Consider the following 21,344-nt stretch of genomic DNA (forward strand, 5'->3'; position numbering starts at 1 on the left):
TATTGGGGCACGTTTAGCTGTGAGGGTGGTGTTGTTTCAGGACAGAGGACGAGAAGAAGCTGAAGTTTCACCAAGTTAACCTTTTATGTCTTTATTACAGATGTTAAAAATAAGACACACAAAAAACTTGGTTTGGTTTCATCATCTTATCAAATCGTAATAAACATTTTTACGTGACATGGCAGAGTGACAACAAGGCGGGCTTCTTTCATGAGTTTTTATATATTTATAAGACGAACGGGTTAAAGTGCAAAATATGACAACTGAATTTAAAGCTGTCAGATGCACGAGTATTGACAATTTTACACATAGGCTTCACATTAAATCAAGAGAAAAGAAGTCATATATGCAAAGTTCAGCATCCTGCGATCCACCTCTGCATCCTTTTCCTGAAACAAACATATACATAAACTTAGTTTTCATTTGATCTGAATCAAAGCTAAATAGCCAATTAAAATTGAGGTCAAAGCACAAAATGGTAAAAAAAAGTAAACTCCAAATTAAATCCTCATCTGGACAGGTTTTAGTTTAATGATAGCTGAATAACTTTTTAGAGCTTTAGTCTGTTGTCTTGAATATATCTACATATGATTCTGCAGATTTGTAGTCTGGCACATGTTGTGCAATGCCATTTTTCGCTGTGCCACAGCAGTCTGTCCCAGCACCAAGCAAAGTGCAACCTGGGCACAGCTCAGTCATGTAGCTTGTTGCAGGTCAGCAATGTGTGTAAACAGCTTAAATTTGTTAGTGTTACTCCAAAAAGCTCTGCAGATCTACTAAAGCTTTGCCTGCTTTGCTCTGTCCTTCCCTCAGAATGCTGAACCCAGCAGCAAGCACAGCGCTTGTTAAAGCCTGTAAAAGTCATCAGATCATCAGAAGGACGCACAGAATGATTGTCTGAAACAAAGTTGGTTCATAGTGAGCACCAAGTGCAAAATGATGTCATTTTGAGTTTTATGGGAGCAACATGTTTTAAAAGAGTTGGATAAGGGCAACAAGAGGCTAAAAGATTAAGCGGTACTAAAAAGAAACACCTGGAGGAACAATTTAAAATGAATTGTGTTAATCAGCAGCAGGTCAGTAACATGACTGCATTTAAAAAGAGTATCTTAGAGAGGCAGAAGTTCTCAGAAGTAAAGACGGGCAGAGGTTCACCATTCTGAAATTCTCTATTCTTTAAATATCTCATCAATACATAATAGCTTGAAAATAATCTGGAGAAATCTCTGTGTGTGCAAACTATAATACACCATCTGTGGATGGACCTCAGGCGGCACTACTGTCGTCTTCTCTGAGCTGAACCTCAGCTCTGTTTGGAAAATATGAAAGCTGTACTCCAGACTAAAGTGGAGAGGAACCATCCAACTTAGTTCAAAAGCCTGAATCTCTGATGGTATGGGGGTGCATTAGTGCCTATGGAACTGCCAGATTGCACATCAGGAACGGCATCATCAATGCTGAGAGCTATATACAGGTATTAGAGCAACATGTGCTCCAATCCAGAAGACGTGTTTTTCAGGTAAAGTCTTGCATACTTAAGCAAGATGATGTTAAAGCACATGCTGCATCTATTACAGCAGCACAGCTCCATAGTAGCGATCTGAACTGGCCTGTTGAGCAGCTACAATCACTGAGACAACAATAGGACGACATTCTTCTCCCAAATTTAGCAGCTGGTCTCCTCAGTTCCCAGATGCTTAAAGAAGACGGGATGCTACACAGTGGTAAACACGAGCATGTCATGTTGCTGCGGTCAAACTCAAAATGATTTTTCTTTCTTAAAATGATAAAGTTTAAATATTTGACATGTTTTCTATGTTCTTTTTCTATGTTGTTGTGATTCTGCAATATATACAAATAAAACTGAACTGAATTGTTCTACTCTGAATAAAATATAGATTTAAGAGATTTGAAAATCATTGGATTTTATTTTTTTGCTTACATTTTACACAGTGACCCAACTTTTTTGTTATTCTTTACATAATTTTCATGTCGGTGTAGAAAATCTAACCCAAAGTGAAGATAGCATCATCAAGTTGTATTCACTAACAAACAAGAAGAAAATCTCTGTGGACTACAGTGGATTTAATTCAAGGTTTGAGCAAAGAAGCAAAACAAAAACAAAACAATGAAGTAAAAGACAGTAAAGCGCTTCAGTGAAGCTAAAGGGGACTTCATCCCTCTGTGTGACCACACAGTCTACACTATAGTCTCTGCTGACCTCTCCGTAATGAGCATTTTGTAAGGCAGTAGGTTAAGTCTTTCCTCCTGTCCTCGCTCTTCCACCTGTCAACTTTCCTCCTTCTTTGCCAGCTTACAGACCTGCAGACTTTCCATCGGGATCCCCCTCCAAGCGTCCTTAGGCTCGCCGACTTTTTTTACCCTTGGGATATGCGTAAGCGATAGTCACTTTGCAGCCATCTATCTCGCAGTCCTCCATGGCCTCTTTGGCAGCTTTGCAACTTTCATCACTGCCAAAGTTCACAAAGCCGAACCTGATGAAAATGAAATGTAAAATGCATCTAAGTGAGAATCGTGATCTCAGTTTAAGCAGTTAACACAGTAAAGAGACAGCTTCACACTACAGACCTCTTTGAAACGTCTTTCTTATTTACAGTGACTCTTGCGTTGACGGCTCCTTCAAAGACACTTTTGAGCGTCTCTGGACTTGTCTTCTCAGCGAGGCCCATGACGATCAGTGTTTTTGACAGGACTAGAAAAGAAACATTGAATAATTTAACGCTGCAGTTTTACTCAAACTGACATCACAAAAACCACACTGCTGTAATCAAGCAGCCAATCTAATAACATCTAGATAATGAGATGATACCCTTCGTTTTCTCTGGCTTTTCACACGATTCTTCTGTGTCTTCTTTTTTGCCGGCCTCAATATTTTGGGATGATTGCAAGGCCTTTTTATCTGTAAGGAGATCAGAACATATCTACATTAGTCCACATTAAATTTACTAAAAAAGAACATTCCAACAGCTTCTCTGAATTCATTTACCTTTTTTCCTTTTGTTTTCCACATCAGCTTTAGTGACTCTACGTACACTTTTTTCTCCTACACGGTTCAAAATCAAAACCCTCTTTTGGATCGTCACTCCTTGTTTTTGCTTCTGTACCTTCTTAGCAATGCCTGTGTTTTTGAACTCCAAAAAGGCAATTCTGTTGAAAAATATAGACACTTCACTTAGAACTTGTTTCAAACAATCTTTAAAAATGCACATATTATATTAACTTTAAGTTTAATATCTTTAATATTATCTCTTTGAACTCTCGTAGAATAGCTTTGCCTGATTCCCTTTTAAAAACACCCTTAATTATCTTATACTAAGCCTTAGTGCATTCACTAACAGCCTTTACGCTAACCTGTTTCTGATTGGCTCTTCGTCATAAACAAAAGGATTAAATGGTGGGTAGGTGGGTGGGGCTTTTGCCATAGCCATTGCAAGAGGACCATATAAGGACATCCCCTCTCACACTACAGTAGCATCATCATACTAGGAGTTTAAAGCAGATTCAAGCTTCAGCTTTTAGCTCACAGGGATTACTTGTACACACAATGACCTCAACAGTAGAAACTCAGCTTTAATATAAACTTCCACCATTCTAACATGAAAGCATAATAGGTGCCCCTTTCAAAGCATAAACAAGTAATGAATGACTTCCTCATCTGACAGGTTAACTTCCTGTTCAAAACTCTCACCCTTGGGTTGGGCCTTCAGTTCCACCAGGAAACCGGATGGCAATGGCCTTGTGGAAGATCTTCAGAATGTCTTCCTTCGTTGCGTTGTAAGGCAAGTTCTTTACAAACAAACATCTGGCATCTCTGGCTGCAAAAATACAGCAAAGTTCCACTTTTTCTTTATATATCAAGCTTATATTACTATTTTGATCCTTACAATGTTTTATATTTCAGGATCATCACATCTTAAATGTTACAGCATTAAGTTGATCATTACTTATAAAAGATGGACCCACTGGTTTGCGATTGGTTTGCTGCCAACCAGGATAGCCAATGAGCTTATCCTGGATAATCCTCCTTTCTGACATTTAGAATTTCCAAAATTTACAAGACTTAATATTTTATTCAATGTGACCTAAAACAAGTGACTGAGCCTTTAAACTCACTAAGAAAATGTTTACAGAGGTTCCTGCTAATGACCATTGCCCCACACATGCCTATAGGACTGGAAGGCTTAAGGAACTTCCACACTGGCTTTTTCACTACCAGAAGCAGGATCCATCTCTTATACTATGTGACAAATGCACGTGCTTAAAGTTTGATAATGAGTCCATGAATTTAATCAACACAGATTAAACAAATCTATTTGGTCATTTTTACCTTGCTTTTTTAGTTCAGGAGATTTCACCTTCACTTTTTCTGCACTTTTGATCTTTGCTTTGGCGATCTTCATTGGTTTATCGAGCAGCACCTCCCCATTTAATGTCAAGGCTTTATTCAGGTCCATTTCTGAGAGCAAATCTACAAATGCATGTTTCCTGTAACAGCAGAAAATCACTTTATGTATTTTATGTAGCAGCAAAAAAAAAAAAAAAAAAAAAAAAAGCATGAATAAAGAAAACATACTCACCTGAATCGGTCCAATCTGATGTCTTGGAACAGAAGACTTTGTGACATGAGATATTTTTCTAGTGACTCTTTCAGTTCTTCAGAATTTTTAGAGCTGTTGAGGTTACCAACGAAAAGACAAAATCCTAAAGAGGAATAAAGCAGCAAGATGTGTAAAGGCGTCCAGGATCACTGGATATCTTACAAGACGAGCAGTAATGAGTTCATACCTTCATTGATGAGCTTTGCTTTCTTCGATGGGGAATCCTCAATGACGGGGTCTGCCTTCCTTTTACCATTTACTGCAGGACATAGAAAATGTGGTAACTGCCATCCTCCTGGGTTTTGGCCAAGGTTTTTTTCAGCTTATGGACTTTGTATTCTTGTTTGTTTATTTATTTTTTAATTTTTTCATCTTCTATTCCTTTAGTAATTTGAGTCCTGATTTTTGGATTTAGCCTACTTTTTTTCTTTGATGGAATTTGTTAGGACTTTGTCATTTTCTTTGGACAACCCACCTCACTAATACAGCTGTGCTTTCTGTTTACTAAGTCTGTCTGCAGAGGGTGTATTTGAGTCCTCTCATTTAACGCTATATGGCACAATGAGACAACAAGCAACCAAGGGGAGAGAGAGAAACTATAAAAACATAGACAGTAATGAGGGAACTGGGAACAGGAAGGGAATTAAACACAGCTGCAAATTATCAGGAATTAGATGCTAAACTAAAGAAGTGACTATCACAAAGAAACAGGAAGTGAGAAGTGTAACTAAACAGCAAAACAATGACAACAGTAAACTTGACATAGAGGAAAGACGCAGAAGTCAGGCAAAGAGGAAAATATGAAAGAAACTAATAAACTCTTAATACCAACAGCAAATTAAACTAATGACTAAGGAAATATTACAAGAAAAAGTAAACAACAAACTAAATAAGAACTAAATGGAGATTATTTAAGAATAAACAACCCTTTAAAACTCTGGGTTAAAACTGTATATGATGACCTGTTACCTATGACAGGTGCAGCATTTTTAATCTTATACACTTGTTAAGACCAAGCAATAACATTTTTAACAGCTTTGCTGAATCACTTCGTGTCTGATATCAATTAATAGTACTATTTTACCTTTTTTGTCCAGTGAGCGTGCTTTCACCTTCGCCTTGTCCTCACTTGTGATCTTTACTTTGGTGATTTTCATTGGCTTATCGAGAAGCATCTCTCCATTTAATGCCAACGCTTTTGTCAAGTCCATTTCTGTGGCCAAATCTACAAAAGCATGTTTCCTACAACACAAATTCATATCAGTTAGTTTTTTTTAGCAGCAAAATTTACGAAACACAGGATATATTTTAAGAGGTGTAAAGAAATAGTTTTGCAACTGTAAGAGGTTTTTCTTGTGCACACCTTCATTTCCCACATTGCTAATTTTGGGGGGCTTTTAGGAAGTGTTAACTTGGCAAGTAATAACTGGTTATAATGCACTCTCAACTGTCAGCCTGTCCATTACCACTGCAAACTCCTCCATCAACACTCTCAAAGCAAACACCACATCTGCAGTGCTCTTTCTCAGCATGAAGCCATATTGCTGCTCGCTCATCATCACCTCTCTCCTTAACACAGCTTCAACAACTCTTTCTTATATCTTCATGGTATGGCTCATCAGTTTTATCCCTCTGTAGATACTACAGGTGGCAACATTGACCCTATTCTTGAAAATCTGTATCAGTGCACTTCTCCATTCCTCAGGTATCCTCTCACTCTCCAGAATTGTGATATGTCACATGTCACTGATGTCCACTGCTTTCTCTCCAACATCTTCATACCTCCACAGATATGTCATGTTCGATGGACGAACCGCCTTTCTCTTCATCCATGTACTTACAGATCAGAGTTAACAGATTTGTTTGCTTTCACAGACAAAGAGGTTTTTCATCACACCTTTTAGAGGACTTAACATGAAAAAAAAAACCCAAATCAAATAAACAAACAAACAAACAGAAATACTCACCTGGATTGGTCTAATTGGATGTCTTGAAACAGAAGGCTTTGTGACATGAAGTATTTTTCTAGTGACTCGTTGACTTCTTGATATGTTTTAGATTTGTTCAGGTTGCCAACACAAATACGAAATCCTAAAGAAGAATAAAGGAATGAAATATGTGAAGGTAAAGACTCTCCAGGAATATGAGGTAATGTACAAGAGAAAGATGAGTTCTCACCATCGTTGTTGACCTTAGATTTCTTGGATGGGCGATTCTTAACTGCTTTTTGTTTCCCATTTACTGCAGAGGACAGAAAGTATTACTGATGTTAAATGGACTTTTCTACATTTAACTGCACTCTAAGAACTTGTTTTTACCAAAAGCCTCATTCACCCAGTAACACACACAAGGTTACTGGGTGAATGGATGCAGTGTGGGCAACTTAGGGTTCAGTATCCAACCCAAGGACACTTCTGACATGAAAACCAGAGGAGGCGGGGAGTGAACCACCGACTTTATGATTAGCAGACGACCCGCTTTACCTCCTGAGCCGCAGCCAATAAAACACCACTACTTCTGCCAGCTGAGGCTTCATGGTTTCTGGAGGTTTTGGTCTTAAACACCTGTTATCACAATTTTGAATAATATTTATGTCTTTGAAAATATGTTGAGAAAGGCTGGGGTAGTTCTAGCTTTAAGGTGGAAATGGAAAACATTTAGAGCCCAGCTGAAGTGAGAGTCCAAGAGACGATTGGCGTCTGTTCATCTAGTGAAAGCAGACCTGCCATCATTTAATGATGCTGTAAATTAACTGTTGTGACTTGATCTTTTGTGGCATCAGTGAAAGGGGTGCCTGTTTCATATCGGAAGTGGCACTCTAAAACTCTTGTATGAAAAGCAACAAATAGACCTTATTACTTTATTATTTTATATTATTACACATGCACACTTCAGAGGAGAAAGGATATTGAAAGATTTTGGTCATGCAGCAGTAACATCCAGTGAACATCCTTACCACAACCAGTCATCTTTCTGGCAGTCATCTGATCGCTTGCATCAAGTGTTGTTTGTGCGTCATCATCCTCTCCTTCCTCATTCTTCTTCTTCCAGGATACAGTTACTGTGGGGGCATTTCCTTTAACTTTTATCACAGTGTTCGTCTGAGGATCTGAAAAGATATTTTAATTACTCACACAGCTCAAGCGCAGACATCCTGTGTGATGTTAACTCACCGGCCACTTCAGTAGGTACACCTGTCCAACTGGCCACTATATATCTAATCAAATATTACATGGCAGCACCTCTGTGTATTTAAGCAGGTAGACATGATCCAGATGACCTGCTGAAATTCCAACCGAGCACCAGAATGGGGAAACGTAAAGTCATCTTAACTTGAAGTTTAAGTGACTTTGAATGTAGCATGATTGCTCATGCCAGATGGGTGGGTTTGAGTGAAAACTGCTGATTAATTAGGAATTTCCCACATAATCATCACTATGATTACAAAATATGCGTAGTTCTCTGGGTCAAAATGCCTTGTTGGGGTCAGAGGTCAGAGGAGAATAGCCAGACTGATTTAAGATAATAAGAAGGCAACAGTAACACAAATAGTCACTTGTTATAACCAGGAAAATGCTGATGAGCACCTCTGAAAGCACAACATCTCGAAACTGGGAGATGATGGACTACAACAGCAGAAGACCACACTGGGTATCACTCCTGTCAGCTAAGAACAGGAAACTGAGGCTACAGGCTCACAAAAAATGAAAAACAGAAGTAAGAAAAACATTGCCTGGTCTGATGAATCTCTATTCCTGCAGCAACAGTCAGGTGGAAAGGACAGAGTTTGGCATAAACAACATGAAAGCATGGCTCCAATGTAGCAACAATTTCAGGCTGCGGTGGTGTAATGTTGTTGGGGATAATTTCTTGGCACACTTTGGTATCAGTACCAGAGGATTGTTTAAACACCACAGCCTACCCGAATATTGTTTCTGGTCATGTCCATCCCTTTATGACCACAGTGTATCCATCTTCTGATGGCTGCTTCCAGCAGCATAACAAACCATGTCACAAGCCTCAAATCATCTCAAACTGCTTTCTTAAACATGACAGTAATTTCATTGGACTCCACAAATGTCCTCCATAGCCACCAGAACTCAAGCCAAAAGAGCATCTTTGGGATGTGGTGGAACAGGAGATTCACATCATGGATGTGCAGCTAACAAATCTGCAGCAACTGCGTGATGCTGTCGTATCAATATGGACTAAAATCTGAGCAATGTTTCTATCACCTTGTTGGATCTGTGCCATAAAGCAGTAAGTTAGTTGTGCAGGCAAAACTGAGTCTTACCTAGTATACTCCAGTTGTACCTTATAAAGTGTCCGCTGAGATCATATAGATTGAATGACTTATAGTTACTAACGTTATTCAGCTCAAACAGTCATGTTTACTGTGAATTTCTACATATTAATATGGATTAACTTGCCAGTGTCAGCTGTGTCCTCTTGTACAACTTTGCTCTGTTTTTTTCTCCGTCTCGTAGCCTGAAACAAACACAACAGCTTTCAGTGAACGATTTACAATTTACGTCTACCAAAAACCCAACTTGAAGTCTGTAAATTCCTTTGCGGTGTCTGACAAAAAACTGTGCTAACGGCAGAGATGTTCGTGTTACTTTTAGCATTTTTATCATTAAAGACAGAAAAGTTAACTCTTCCCTAAATAGCTGCCCTTTCTAATGTAATAACGGTATTATATCCGAGTACCCGACTATAATCAGACTCATGTTTTGTACAACTTTAATTATGATAATTCACAAGTTAACCGACTGCTAGCTCGTGAGTTCGCACTGAACCCAACAAACAACGTGATATAAACGCTTAAAATAATGCATTTATATCACATCAAAGCCTGTTTGTGTAAGTTGCATAAATGCGGTATAACTCTTACGTCTGTTTTTGCCATATTAAACGTTTAAGTAGCACAAAATCACAGGCTGAAACAATTGTAGCGTCAGTCAGAAACCATACACGCGTGCTCGGATGAAAACATCCACATGCTACCGGACTAGAGGTACCGGACTGCGCATGCGTACGATGTACTCTACGGATGCCCGCACAGAAACACGCTTTCGGGTAAGTTTACGCGTTTTTACGACTACTACTTTCGTTATTCCTTGCTGATACTGCTGAGACTACCGTGTGCGCTACCCCATAGTGAGGGGAGCGGATCCTGGGAACAGAGAAGGTTCGAAGAAAGCGGTTAGATAGATTTGGGGATGCTTTTTGGAAGCTAATTACTATTTAAATGCTTCTAGCCAGTTAGCCCTAGCTTAACTTTTGAGTTTGGTGAACTTGTGGAAAGTATTTCGGCTCCAGCCAAACTTTGGACCCACTTTCACTTTTAGCTACTGAAATTTGTGATGTGAATGTTTGCTCCGCTGGAGAATCCTGCTGTAGCAATCTGTTGACTCAAACAGGTTGAACTGGAACCAGAGTCCAAAGGTGGAGTTACAGTCCCAACACGGAACCCGGTGCAGATAAGCTATTATCGGATTAAACGAGCCATTCAGGTTGTACACAAGACCACAATGAGTTGACCACAAATGGCGTGGGACGGCACTGAGACAAAATAGGATACACTTTCCCACAATGGGGAGCCATAGGAACGGTTTCAAGAAGGAAAGCTACATTTTGTCGGTGGACGTGGGCACAACGTCAATCAGATGTCACGTCTATGACAAGGAGGCGAAGATCCGAGGATCATGCTCTACAAAGGTATTCATCTGTTCTGCCTTTTTAATTCCGCACATAAACCACCCACTTGGTAAATAAATTAAATGCAGCATCCACACAAACTTGATCGTTCCCCAGGTTGTGCTCCTCTATCCAGAGGTAGGACATGTGGAGATGGACCCAGATGACCTGTGGAAAGGATTTATCTCTGTGGTTAAAGGAGCCGTGCAAGGTACATCTGCCCCAATTCCTACTTTTATGTCAATCCCTAGTTTATACAGTGCCATGAAAAAGTGTTTGTCCCCTTCCTGATTTCTTAGGTTTTTTGCATATTGGTCACACTAGAATCTAAAGATAAACACTTTTATTTGCCATTGTTGCACTAGGTCAGGATACATAGGAAATCTTGTGGATAATGGCTCTCACTGTGGTTGAGTGAGTCCCAAAGCCGTAGAAATGGCTTTGTAACCATTTCTAGGCATGTCGTAATACAACCATAATAGGTAAAACACTGCAGAAGTTTCACATAGTTCATTTAGTTTTGTTATCAAAGAGAAAATATAGCATGCGAAAGATCATATGCTGATACTTCAGTTAAGCACACTTGGCTTTTAGATTTTTTTATAATTGGTTCTATTTGTTTATCATTTACTGAAATGTGAATGTCTAATGTTGGAATTTTCTTTTTAAAAAAAAAGATCCTTGTCCTTCTTTTTCTCTGCTTAACTGTTTTGTGCTCGTGTTGCTGTCCTGATCATACAGATGCAGGAATACAAATGCACCAGGTAGAGGCCCTTGGGATCTCCACTCAGCGCGGTACCTTCACAACATGGGACAGGTGAATAGCTTTGCTCACATACCTACTTTAGCACATGTTTGAATAATTCATGCCCTATGCTGGCTTCTCCTCTAGTTTGTTTCTCATCTCCTCCTCCACTTTGACAGGAGAACTGGGGTTCCTTTCCACAACTTCATCAGCTGGCAGGATCAGAGAGCTGCAGACCTGGTGAAGTCCTGGAACAGATCCTGCACCATGAAAGTGAGGCTGCTCCCCATTTCTACCTTTCATGATCTTTAGTAAATAGATTTGGACGTTAAAAGGCAAGGCAGGAAAAACCTTCAAATTAATATAATGTTTCCTTGTAAACTCAAAATACTTTTCAACCAATGGTGGATGTGCTTTTTGTTTTATCCAACTTATTTGTTTGTTTGTTTGTTTGTTTTTACAACAATCTCAGGCAATCCATGGTGCAATGAAGGTCCTCTACTTTGTTACCAGGCAGAAACGGTTGCTTGCAGCGAGTCTCGTCGTCTTCTCCACTCAGCATGTCACTTTTCGCCTCGTCTGGGTCTTGACACATTACACACAGGTGCGTGGAAGGGTTAACTAACTGGCTTGTGCTCAAAAATAGAGTAACAAATTTTCACACATTTGCATGCATAACAACTGGGAACAGTGTGGGCCACTGTTTAATTGCAATCAAACAATTCCTTTATGTGTGAAAAAGCACAACTAAACGATGAATTCAGGAACAGTGAGTGCACTGAAAAGTTAAAGTTCCCTCATATTTGATGGAATATAACAAATCATTACTATTAAGGGTTAGGGTTACACGCTTAAAGTTGTTAACCATCAGTATAAGAGAATAAATAACTATTTACCATTTGTAAAGGATTTTCCAACCACTAGTCTGTATGTATTTTTAATATATATTCAAAGTAGATTTATGGAGTAATCATCGGCTATCTCCTGTGCATGAATAACATCAAGCTGTATAACCGGCATGAGTGAGACATTGACTCATTGATCCTCAGCCTGAATAAGTGTGACTCAGTGGTGTCAGAGTGTGGGAAGGTGATCCACACCAAAAGGGTTTCGAGAAGGCAGGATGACAGGCACACAGAACAGCTACAAGTACTCGCAGTCCTTTGGGTTCCACAATGAACATCTAAGAAAGTCAAGATCTAAGACAAGTCTGTAATATTAAACAGGAGGAGATGGATGGCACTGATATGTCAAACCACAAAAAACTGCTCACAATGGACGGAGGTCTCCACCCAAAATCCGACACCGTGAGGCTGTACAAGTAGCGGAAAGAGGCGAGGCAAGGATTAGACGGTGACGGAGCATACATGAGTATTTTAGGAAGATAGTTCCACTTGAGATGAAGAATGCTTCAGGCAGTTGGTGGTGAGGGAAAGGAGGAGGAGCTATTGTAAAAGACCAACAGCCTGCATTGGGATGTACCATCGACAGAAAGAGGAAGTGGCTGACATCAAGAAATCCCACCAGGGGCCAGAAAAAGGTTGTCTTTAAGGACAGCACAGAAGCTCTGATAATGGTGGCAGAAGAGCAACCCCTAAGCACCAGATTCTTAGAGGTGGGAGTCTAACGCATGTGGGCTAAAAGTCCCAAAGTACTGATGGGAGACACCTCTGAACACTAGGGCTAAGATCCTGAGATAAACAGAGAAGTGCCAGTGGCTAAAGGAACAACTGGACCAGATGTGGAAGATAAAGTTCAAAATGGTCCCAGTGGTAACACCAGCATCAGGAGCTATAGCCCTAAAACTGGATGAGTGGCTCCAGCAGATTGAGGACACATCAGAGATTTCTGTCCAGAAGAGTAAAGTCCGAGGACAGCTCAGCTAAAGCGAAATTTATGCTTCTGTGTGTTCACAGTCCACTGCCAATCAGGGGATGGCCCGTCTGCCTACAGAGAACTCTGTTGTTAATGGAAGCAGAGTACAAAGTATGTGGTATAACTGGTTTGTGGGCTGATTGCTGTGTGCTGTTTGTGGTCTTTCACCCACCTGCAGGGAAGAGCAAGGTTCAAATATACAAACCACTGAAGTCAAACAAAGAGTCCACTGCAGCCACTCTCAGAGCTTCTGTATTTTGGGGTTTTTTTTGTGTGTTTGTTTGTTTGGTTGGTTTTTTTACGCTTCTCCCATTCCCGGTGAACTCTGCTTCCCTGTTCTGGCCCACTTATCAACCAATCAGCATTCAGCAGACGCATATGTCATCAGCATCCAGCGACATGCAGTTAGGATTTTGGAGGACTGCATGGGAGCACGACTGTGATGGGAGAAAAGCCCTCAGTTCTCGCTGTCCAAACAGAAACGTGTACGCAGACGGCCACATTTACAGGAACATAAATTAAGCTTGAGATGCTGCGCAGAACCCTCGCTCCCAGCTTTCCAATCTTAAGAAACACAAACATGCTACGCCCCAGGAGGGAGGTTTTTATTTATGTAAAAATAAACTTGTGTTGATGCCCTTATGAACCAAAGAGTTGATTAATAAAAAAGGAAAAGAGAAGCATGGAGAGGCCTCAGTATTGAATGGCCCACAGCATTCTTCTGTTTTCAGCCTCGTCATGTTTCTTTCTTCTTTCAGGTTCATGAAGCAATAGATGAAGGTAACTGCTGCTTTGGGACAATAGACAGCTGGCTCCTGTTTAAACTCACAAAAGGTGGGTTTGCATTGTTTAGCTTGGTTTCCCAGACATCGAGTAAGCCTAGACTAAAAACACTTTCTTTTTTTTTTCCCTTTCAGGGGAGAGTTTTTTTCTCTACCTATTCGCGTTTAGCCTCTTGAACTCAGTGACATCTAAAACAAGTTCAGTAATATAAGATTTGTGCAGTGAACTGTGATTTTGTACAGTTCCTAACAGGATAATAATCCCCAGACAGAATGTCCTTTGTCTTATCAATCCTACTGAGTCACTGATTGGCTGAAATTCCTCAGGAATGTTTCGGCTCACTCCTGGGGAGGAGATTTGGAAAAGTGACAAGCAGCTCGAGTTTTTTGTTAATTAACCTTTCTTTTAGAGACTGATTATTTGCATCTCCTAATCTGTTTCAGGACACCTGCATGCCACCGATTACTCTAATGCCAGTTCAACAGGGATTTTCGACTCTTATCAGGTCTGGTGTCAGTCATAATTATTTACTGTTTATTGTGTGGTTGGTTTGAGTTTGTATTTTTATATCTCTGTAATGTGACTTGCTTCATAGATGTGCTGGAGTGGGTTTCTCTCCTCTCTTGTGTCCCTGCCGCTCTCTATTTTCCCCAAAGTAGAAAATACAGGGTGAGTGGACCATTCACTTCCAGTTACATCTGACACTTTGTTCATGTTTTAGCAGAAGTCGCTCATATTAATAAACATGATCACATTTGTCCTTGTATTCTATGTTTTTTTTATTCCCCTGCTGAGTCAGAAACATGCTTGTTTTTGTTATTGTTTGTCTTTTTGTTTGATAGTCTATCTGTCTAAATTTAATGAAACTTTGTGGAGACAGTGAGTATCAATAAAGGAAGAACCCATTAATCTTTAATGCAGTTCCATATGAGACGCTGACTTTGGCAGAGAATCCAAGAGCCCTTCTTTTTATATCTATTTATATATAGATCAATGGGTCCCAACTTTCATCCATGCACAGTGTTATAATATGCTAGGAAGTGGGGAAAAGAGATTGTGTTGAATTTTTTTTCTGTTGTTTCTCTAAAAGATTTTTCTTGAGAAACACTGAATGTGTGCCACAATCCCACATGATCACATTTAATGTGACTCACATGCTTTCTGTGTGCGTAAGAAAAATTAATACATTAAAGTTCAAATGCACTGACTGAAAATGTACACTGTCAACAGTCACTTCAATATGTTAGTTAGAGAGTTATAATTAAAGATTCAATTAAACTCAACCATTGCAATATACAGTAAGCATAAAGCGGAGCATCTCGTTATGTCCTTTGCCCTCAGTTTGCCTTTAGAGTAAAGCTCTGAAGGAGACTGTGAGATAATTCAATTCAGTTTGATTTATATAGTGCCAAATCACAACAACAGTCACCTCAAGTGATTTATACTGTAAGGTAGACCCTACAATAATACATACAGAGAAAACCCCAGCAATCATATGACCCCCAAGCATTTTAGTGACAGTGGGAAGGAGAAACTCCCTTCTAACGAGAAGAAACCTCCAGCATAGCCAGGCTCAGGGAGGAGCGGCCCCAGCCATGACCAGTTGGGGTGAGAGAAGGAAGCATTGTGATGCATTTTGTCTGATTTCTCCGGTTTCTTGTCTTGACACCACAGCCATGACTTTGGTTCAACAGACCCGTCCATCTTCGGCGTGTCCATTCCTATCATGTCAGTGGTGAGTCAACATGTGGCCGTCACACAATCTCCTGTCTGCATTGCAAACCTCTGACTGCTAAAACCTGGCATTTCGCCACCATTATGTTGCAACAAAGATGTCTTGCAAAGTTAGCTAATCAGCAGCTGATTGCACATCATTCAGCTATGACAGGACACACCCTGACTCTATAAAGAAACCTCCAAGGAGACCCAGGAATTAATTAAAGCACTTTACTTCACTTCCCTTAATTGCAAGTTTTCAACATTCATTGTCATCAGGCTGAGGGCGATCGTGGCTCAAGAGTTGGGAGTTCGCCTTGTAATCGGAAGGTTGCCGGTTCGAGCCCCAGCTTGGACAGTCTTGGTCGTTGTGTCTTTGGGCAAGACACTTCACCTGTTGCCTACTTGTGGTGGTCAGAGGGCCCGGTGGCGCCAGTGTCCGGCAGCCTCGCCTCTGTTAGTGCGCCCCAGGGTGGCTGTGGCTACAATGTAGCTTGCCATCACCAGTGTGTGAATGTGTGTGTGAATGGGTGGATGACTGAATGTGTAAAGCGCTATAAAAATACAGGCCATTCATCAAAACTTTCAATTATCTCCTCTGTCCATGTGCCTTAGATGGCAGACCAACAGGCAGCCATGTTTGGAGAGTGCTGCTTTGATGTTGGTGATGTAAAGATCACCATGGGAACAGGCACCTTCATGGACATAAACACTGGGAGCAAACCACATACATCTGTAGCAGGTAAAAGGGTCCGCACATACATTACGGATACATTCACCCATTCAGGCTGATCATAACCTCTGACCTCTCTTTACAGGTCTGTATCCTCTTGTGGGGTGGAAGATCGGCTCAGAGGTGGTGTACCTGGCAGAAGGAAATGCAGCCGACACAGGCACCGCCATCAAATGGGCACAGAAGCTGGGTGAGCAGTGAGGTGTATGGTGCGAAAAAGCCACGCAGGACTAATTTATCCATCTTTAAATCATAGTCGGTTTTATTCTTCCACACTGAATACTGAGCGTGGCAGTGATGGACAGATCCGGGGGTTGTGTGTGACACCTGTGTGTGCGCTGTTTCAGAGCTCTTCTCTGATGTCAGAGAGACCAGCGCCATGGCTTACAGTGTCAGTGATTCAGATGGAGTGTGTTTTGTTCCTTCCTTCAGCGGCCTGCAGGTCTGTACACTTTTTGTTTTTCTGCTGTAAACGTGTATTTCTTATTACGTGTCGTTTCTTTTAACCAGCACACTCATTCATTTCTTTATTTTATCTCTCTGTAACATGGTGTCTCTTTTTTGTTTTGTTTTTTTTGCTGCCTTCCATTGTGAACTCGCCCTTGTAAGTGTTTATGCTGGATGCTAAATGCTTATAGTTAGAGATGCAAACGCCACTTTTCGACAGTAACCCTGCAGAGCTGCATAACAGCACATCTGCTGACCACCAATTTTTGAGCTTTACTTTCAGACACAAAGACCGTTTAGAGACCTTTTTTTTTCCATCCTTTCTTTAACAACTGCAGATTATTAACTGTTTGTGTAAATGTTTTATTAAAGGCTCCTCTGAATGATCCAAAAGCATGCGCTTCCCTCATGGGCCTAAAACCATCTACTACTAAAAGCCACCTGGTTCGGGCCATTCTGGAGTCGGTTGCCTTCAGGTGAGGCATTTTCAAAAGATTAAATACTGTGCAAAAGTCTTGAGCTATCACTCATTTTGTAAATATTTTTGCTTCCAAGAGCCAGACTTTCCAGTCATTCCACTAAAGTGCTCTTGAACAGTAGTTCTCCAGGCTTTCTGAAGGTCTTTCAAAGTTTTTTATTGAAAAACTTTGTTTTTTAACTCCTTTACAGTCCAGTCCTTGTACCTAACCATTTTCAGCAGTGTTTGGAATTTTTGGTAAGCCGCTTAAAACTGATCTGTAAATCATTCAAGTATGAAAAAGGCACCTAACTCAAGGGATGAACCAGTGTTGTGTCTATACATAACAGACAACTTAGCAAGGAAACCATTTTAAATGTATTCTTAGACTCTTTGTTACTAGCATCTGGTCACAAAAACACATAATCTGTTCCAATTTTTGTAGACGAATCTATGAAAATGTTAAATATAACACACTTCTTATATTGGCATCAAATATTTTTGCACCACACAGTAACTCTCAAAGACCTATTAGCTGAAACCTTGGCATATTTTGGCATAGTGTGCAAGTATATCCATGAGATGTCATGTCTAGAAATTCTGAGGAAACTGGATAAGTGAAGGACAGAATAAGAAGTGTTCGACCTAACAACTATCTAGCAGATAAACTGCATCTGAAAGTCATGTCCTGAAGACATAAGAAAAAAAATGTACTTTCAAAAAGGACGACCATCTGGAAAGCATCTAATTGACAGTGGCTTCATTTTTTAACCTGACAATGATCCTTAATACTTGTGGAGAACTGTTCCCGAAGACTGTTTAAAGAGATTAAAAATTGTGTTGAAGAATAAAGGTGGTCAGACCAAATATTGACTTGTAAGCACGCTGGGATTGTACAAACTCTTCTTTTGCCTTTAAAAGCTGTATTTCCATGTATGATTGCACCAATTTCCTAGTTTTCTAGCCCAATATAGTGAAATGAGGGTGGCTCAAGACTATTGCACAGCACTCTAGTTTCCTTATTGCTTTACCGTTTATTCTCATTCATGTACATTTACATTCTGTTCCAGAAATAAGCAGCTGTATGAGACAATGTTAAGAGAAACCCGTATTCCCATCACAAAGATAAGGTACAGTACTTCTTTTAACTTGTCAGTCTGAAGGTAGTAACTGTGCATGCAGTAAAAACTCTGTGTATTGGCATTTAACTCATACAGAGACCAGACACCAGTTTGATATTTTATTTTAGTGTTTGTCTTTTAGCCAACAAACTGGGTGTAACAGAATAGACTCTTGTGTTCTCTGCCTCCACTCACGCAGTTCATTTCTTTATTGACTTTGCATTATGGCTTTATGTTTCCCTGATACTGTTACAGTAAAGTGAAGGAAAATCTAATTGAGTGTCCGGCTCCTTTCTCTCTCAGGGTGGACGGTGGTGTTTCCTCCAATGACTTCGTCATGCAGCTGACCTCAGACTTGTTTGGTAAAAAGATATCCAGACCCCAGCACCATGAGATGTCATGTCTCGGGGCTGCTTTTGTCGCTGGACTTGAAGTGGGTATGGAAATCAATATTTAAACAGAACAAATATTTGCACTGTAGTCGAATGTTTTGAAAGAGCATTTGATTCGCGGCCGTGTGAAGATAAAATGTCTTAGAAATGCCGTTCAGCACAAACGGAGTGATCTGTCATGCTCCGACACTCTGGTCTCACTTTCTCTGTGGTTTTTCTCTAAAAATATTACAGCTGCTGACAGGCCCATTTGAAAAGTTTCGATCAAAAGTCCTATTTTTATTCCTGCTGACTCTGGCAGGAGACGCAAAATGAAGCCTTGCTGTTTGTTACATAACCTGTTTTCCATTTAATTATTCACATTATGTAATTAGATTGTTATATATTAGTCAGAATGTAATCAAATCAACCAGAAAAGATGGTTGATTTGTTGTGGCTGTTTCGTAACAGGCCAGAAGCAGGTGGTGCTGACGACTGAGAAATAAAATGAATCATGAGGAACATGGGTTTTAAGTGGATCAGTTCACAGTGGTGTAGATAATTAGATCATTTGTCCAGCACTTATTGCTCTTTTTGCACCGCAGCGTACCTCGTGTGGTTCAAAATATTGCATTTATATTCCTGTCGGTGTTGTACGCAGGTTTCTGGAGGACGCGCGAGGAGCTGAAAAAGCTGCAGAGTGCCGACGATGAGTTTTCGCCCCAGTGTGCAGACAAGGAGTGCACCGGCAGCCCGAACGGGGAGTACGTCCCCATCCTCCAGAGCTGGGAGAGAGCTCTGCGGCGCTCCATGAATTGGTACAACAAGCCTTGACACTGGAAGCAGACACATGGGGAGAGCCCATGGGGTGACCATGGAGGATGGAGATGTCAGATCTGATGACATTTGAAAGTAGACCGATATTATATATACATATATATGTATATATATATATATATATATATATATATATATATATATATTTTGGGGTTTTTTTCAAAAAAATTACTGTTTACAAAATAACAACCATTAGCTGTGAGTCTAATTTTAACAGGCAAAAATAAATCCTGAGCTACTTGCATAAGGAAAACATCGTTGCCAGCAGTTACTTAGTCGTCCTAGGGAACATGACAGCAGTTTTTTTTTATTTTTCCCGAGATCTGTTTTCACTGCCACTTGTTTGTCTGCAAGTTTGCACATAATCTACCTAGCTTAGGTTTTAGAAACTTGTTGAAGAGGTGTAGCACAGTCATGGAAAGAACCCGTCCTGGACCACAGCAGGGCATTGATCTTGTCATAGGATACACTCTCCAAGTGCCCCTCTAATGTAAGGCTAAAGGACAAATGCACTGACATGATGCTACAGCACTGATTGATACAGTTGAAGGCACGCTTGTACTAACTTCACACAGCAGTGCAGGTCAGATCAAAGCCAAAGGATTCCCCAGCCACAGCCTTGAATTGCTGTTCCTTGACTGGATTTCCTCATCTTGCACACAGCAGCCTGTTTACAAGCACATTTCATTCATTCCAGGCTGGACGTCACTGGTGCTGCTTCATATTTCAGTCAGTATTTTTTTTTTTTTCCCCCCCAGCGGAAATAAGATTTTTACATTTTCCCACATGGGGGTGCTGATGACCACCTTTTGCAGCTTTTTAAAAATCATGACGTCGCCATAGCAACCGCATGCCAAATGTTCATCAGCAGCCAAAGAGTTAAAAGCGTTCATACCAGATTCACACATGAGCCTCTGTTCATGACACCTCAGACTGCACAAAAGGAAGCCCAGATCCGACATGTGCAGCTTAATGTTTCACTTTTCCATGTAGCAGCTGCCTCTCAATTTTAAATTTGAAGGTTGACCTCGTAAAGTCATACATGATGCCTTTTTTTTTCAATTCATCACTGTGTGATCATCAAATTATATTCAGTGGCTATATTCAGAGATTTAAATATGACTAGAACAAAAACCTAATTGTATGTGTTTGTTTTTCTGTATGTGAGAATTTGACTGGAGTTAATTCTATGCTTCCAATTAGTCGATTATATACCTCTCGATTGGCAACAAGAGCTGGAAAAAGTATTAGATTTAACTGTAATAAACACAAAAATGTTTTGTACTGTTTGATGCTTTGATCTGTTATTTTGTTGTTCGAACCAAGTCCATGTCTCGTGATTATTCTTTGTTAGTGTGGAGTACAACCACGGAGATGTCATATGATAATGTTTTGACTCGAGTCTTGATCTCGACTTGATGAACTCTGATGACATTGTTTAAAATTCTGATCGCGTTATGATGAAGCACAAATGACTAACTAGATTTAAACTGTGAATGTCTTTCCTGACTTGTTCTGCTCCCCGTGTGATGATCTGTTTTCTTGCAAAGTGTAATACTGTGCCTAACCCTAAAGTTAACCCCAGTTCACGTGTGTGACATCACTTGTACTTCATTCAGTTTCTGAATGGCACGTGTCATTCCAACATGCTGGGGCCTAGCAGATGAATGCAATGTGTGTAATTGTAAAAAGATTTGCATGAGAAGGCCGAGCATTTTTGTTGCTGGGGAGGGGCTTCTATTAAAAACCTGAATTATCAGCTGTTGTGGTCGTTGTGATTTGGGTGCCTCGCGTACTCAAGCTGCACAGGTGTCTGTGACACACGGTGAGCGAGTGAGCAGATGCTGCCTGAAAGTGTTTACCTCCACAAGGACTCCAGAGAAATGCTGCTGCCTCATGCCCGAGATGGGGGGGTTATCGGAAACGCAGGCCGCCGGATG

General features: G+C 40.4%; 2 protein-coding genes across 4 annotated transcripts; one reads left to right on the forward strand and one right to left on the reverse strand.

Annotated features, from left to right (window-relative positions):
- Positions 1 to 75: 75 nt before the first annotated feature.
- LOC100701691 (nucleolin) lies at positions 76 to 9,638 on the reverse strand. 2 transcript variants are annotated; one of them, XM_005476009.3, is made up of 15 exons: positions 9,514 to 9,638; positions 9,050 to 9,107; positions 7,576 to 7,728; positions 6,798 to 6,860; positions 6,587 to 6,710; positions 5,704 to 5,861; positions 4,807 to 4,878; positions 4,599 to 4,722; positions 4,349 to 4,506; positions 3,710 to 3,836; positions 3,008 to 3,168; positions 2,831 to 2,920; positions 2,590 to 2,713; positions 2,323 to 2,495; positions 76 to 389 (listed from the first exon to the last, which is right to left on the reverse strand). In XM_005476009.3, the coding sequence occupies exons 1-14, from the start codon at positions 9,526 to 9,528 to the stop codon at positions 2,360 to 2,362; spliced, it is 1,563 nt and encodes a 520-aa protein (XP_005476066.1). In that variant the 5' UTR covers positions 9,529 to 9,638; the 3' UTR covers positions 76 to 389; positions 2,323 to 2,359. The 2 variants fall into 2 exon arrangements, with proteins under 2 accessions (XP_005476066.1, XP_005476065.1); XM_005476008.4 differs by lacking the exon at positions 76 to 389 and having other exon boundaries at positions 540 to 2,495.
- gk5 (glycerol kinase 5) lies at positions 9,611 to 21,163 on the forward strand. 2 transcript variants are annotated; one of them, XM_005476007.3, is made up of 17 exons: positions 9,611 to 9,698; positions 10,043 to 10,340; positions 10,437 to 10,530; positions 11,061 to 11,136; positions 11,244 to 11,337; positions 11,537 to 11,668; positions 13,698 to 13,773; positions 14,166 to 14,227; positions 14,318 to 14,391; positions 15,397 to 15,457; positions 16,054 to 16,180; positions 16,257 to 16,361; positions 16,519 to 16,613; positions 16,991 to 17,094; positions 18,146 to 18,205; positions 18,500 to 18,633; positions 19,229 to 21,163. In XM_005476007.3, the coding sequence occupies exons 2-17, from the start codon at positions 10,215 to 10,217 to the stop codon at positions 19,399 to 19,401; spliced, it is 1,593 nt and encodes a 530-aa protein (XP_005476064.1). In that variant the 5' UTR covers positions 9,611 to 9,698; positions 10,043 to 10,214; the 3' UTR covers positions 19,402 to 21,163. The 2 variants fall into 2 exon arrangements, with proteins under 2 accessions (XP_005476064.1, XP_003438080.1); XM_003438032.4 differs by lacking the exon at positions 9,611 to 9,698 and having other exon boundaries at positions 9,710 to 10,340.
- Positions 21,164 to 21,344: the final 181 nt, after the last annotated feature.

Source organism: Oreochromis niloticus, linkage group LG18 (assembly GCF_001858045.2).
Source record: "Oreochromis niloticus isolate F11D_XX linkage group LG18, O_niloticus_UMD_NMBU, whole genome shotgun sequence".
Taxonomy (NCBI): Eukaryota; Metazoa; Chordata; class Actinopteri; order Cichliformes; family Cichlidae; genus Oreochromis; species Oreochromis niloticus.

Excerpts from the sequence above, each read along its gene's own strand:
- LOC100701691 (XM_005476009.3), bottom strand. Across the intron at positions 4,723-4,806 it reads AGCAAAGCTCATCAATGAAG|GATTTTGTCTTTTCGTTGGT; the intron begins GTATGAACTCAT and ends ATTCCTCTTTAG. Across the intron at positions 2,496-2,589 it reads AAGAAAGACGTTTCAAAGAG|GTTCGGCTTTGTGAACTTTG; the intron begins GTCTGTAGTGTG and ends CATTTTCATCAG.
- gk5 (XM_005476007.3), top strand. The coding sequence starts at position 10,215 with ATGGGGAGCCATAGGAACGGTTTCAAGAAGGAAAGCTACATTTTGTCG. Across the intron at positions 14,392-15,396 it reads CCCAAAGTAGAAAATACAGG|CCATGACTTTGGTTCAACAG; the intron begins GTGAGTGGACCA and ends TTGACACCACAG. Across the intron at positions 15,458-16,053 it reads CCATTCCTATCATGTCAGTG|ATGGCAGACCAACAGGCAGC; the intron begins GTGAGTCAACAT and ends CATGTGCCTTAG.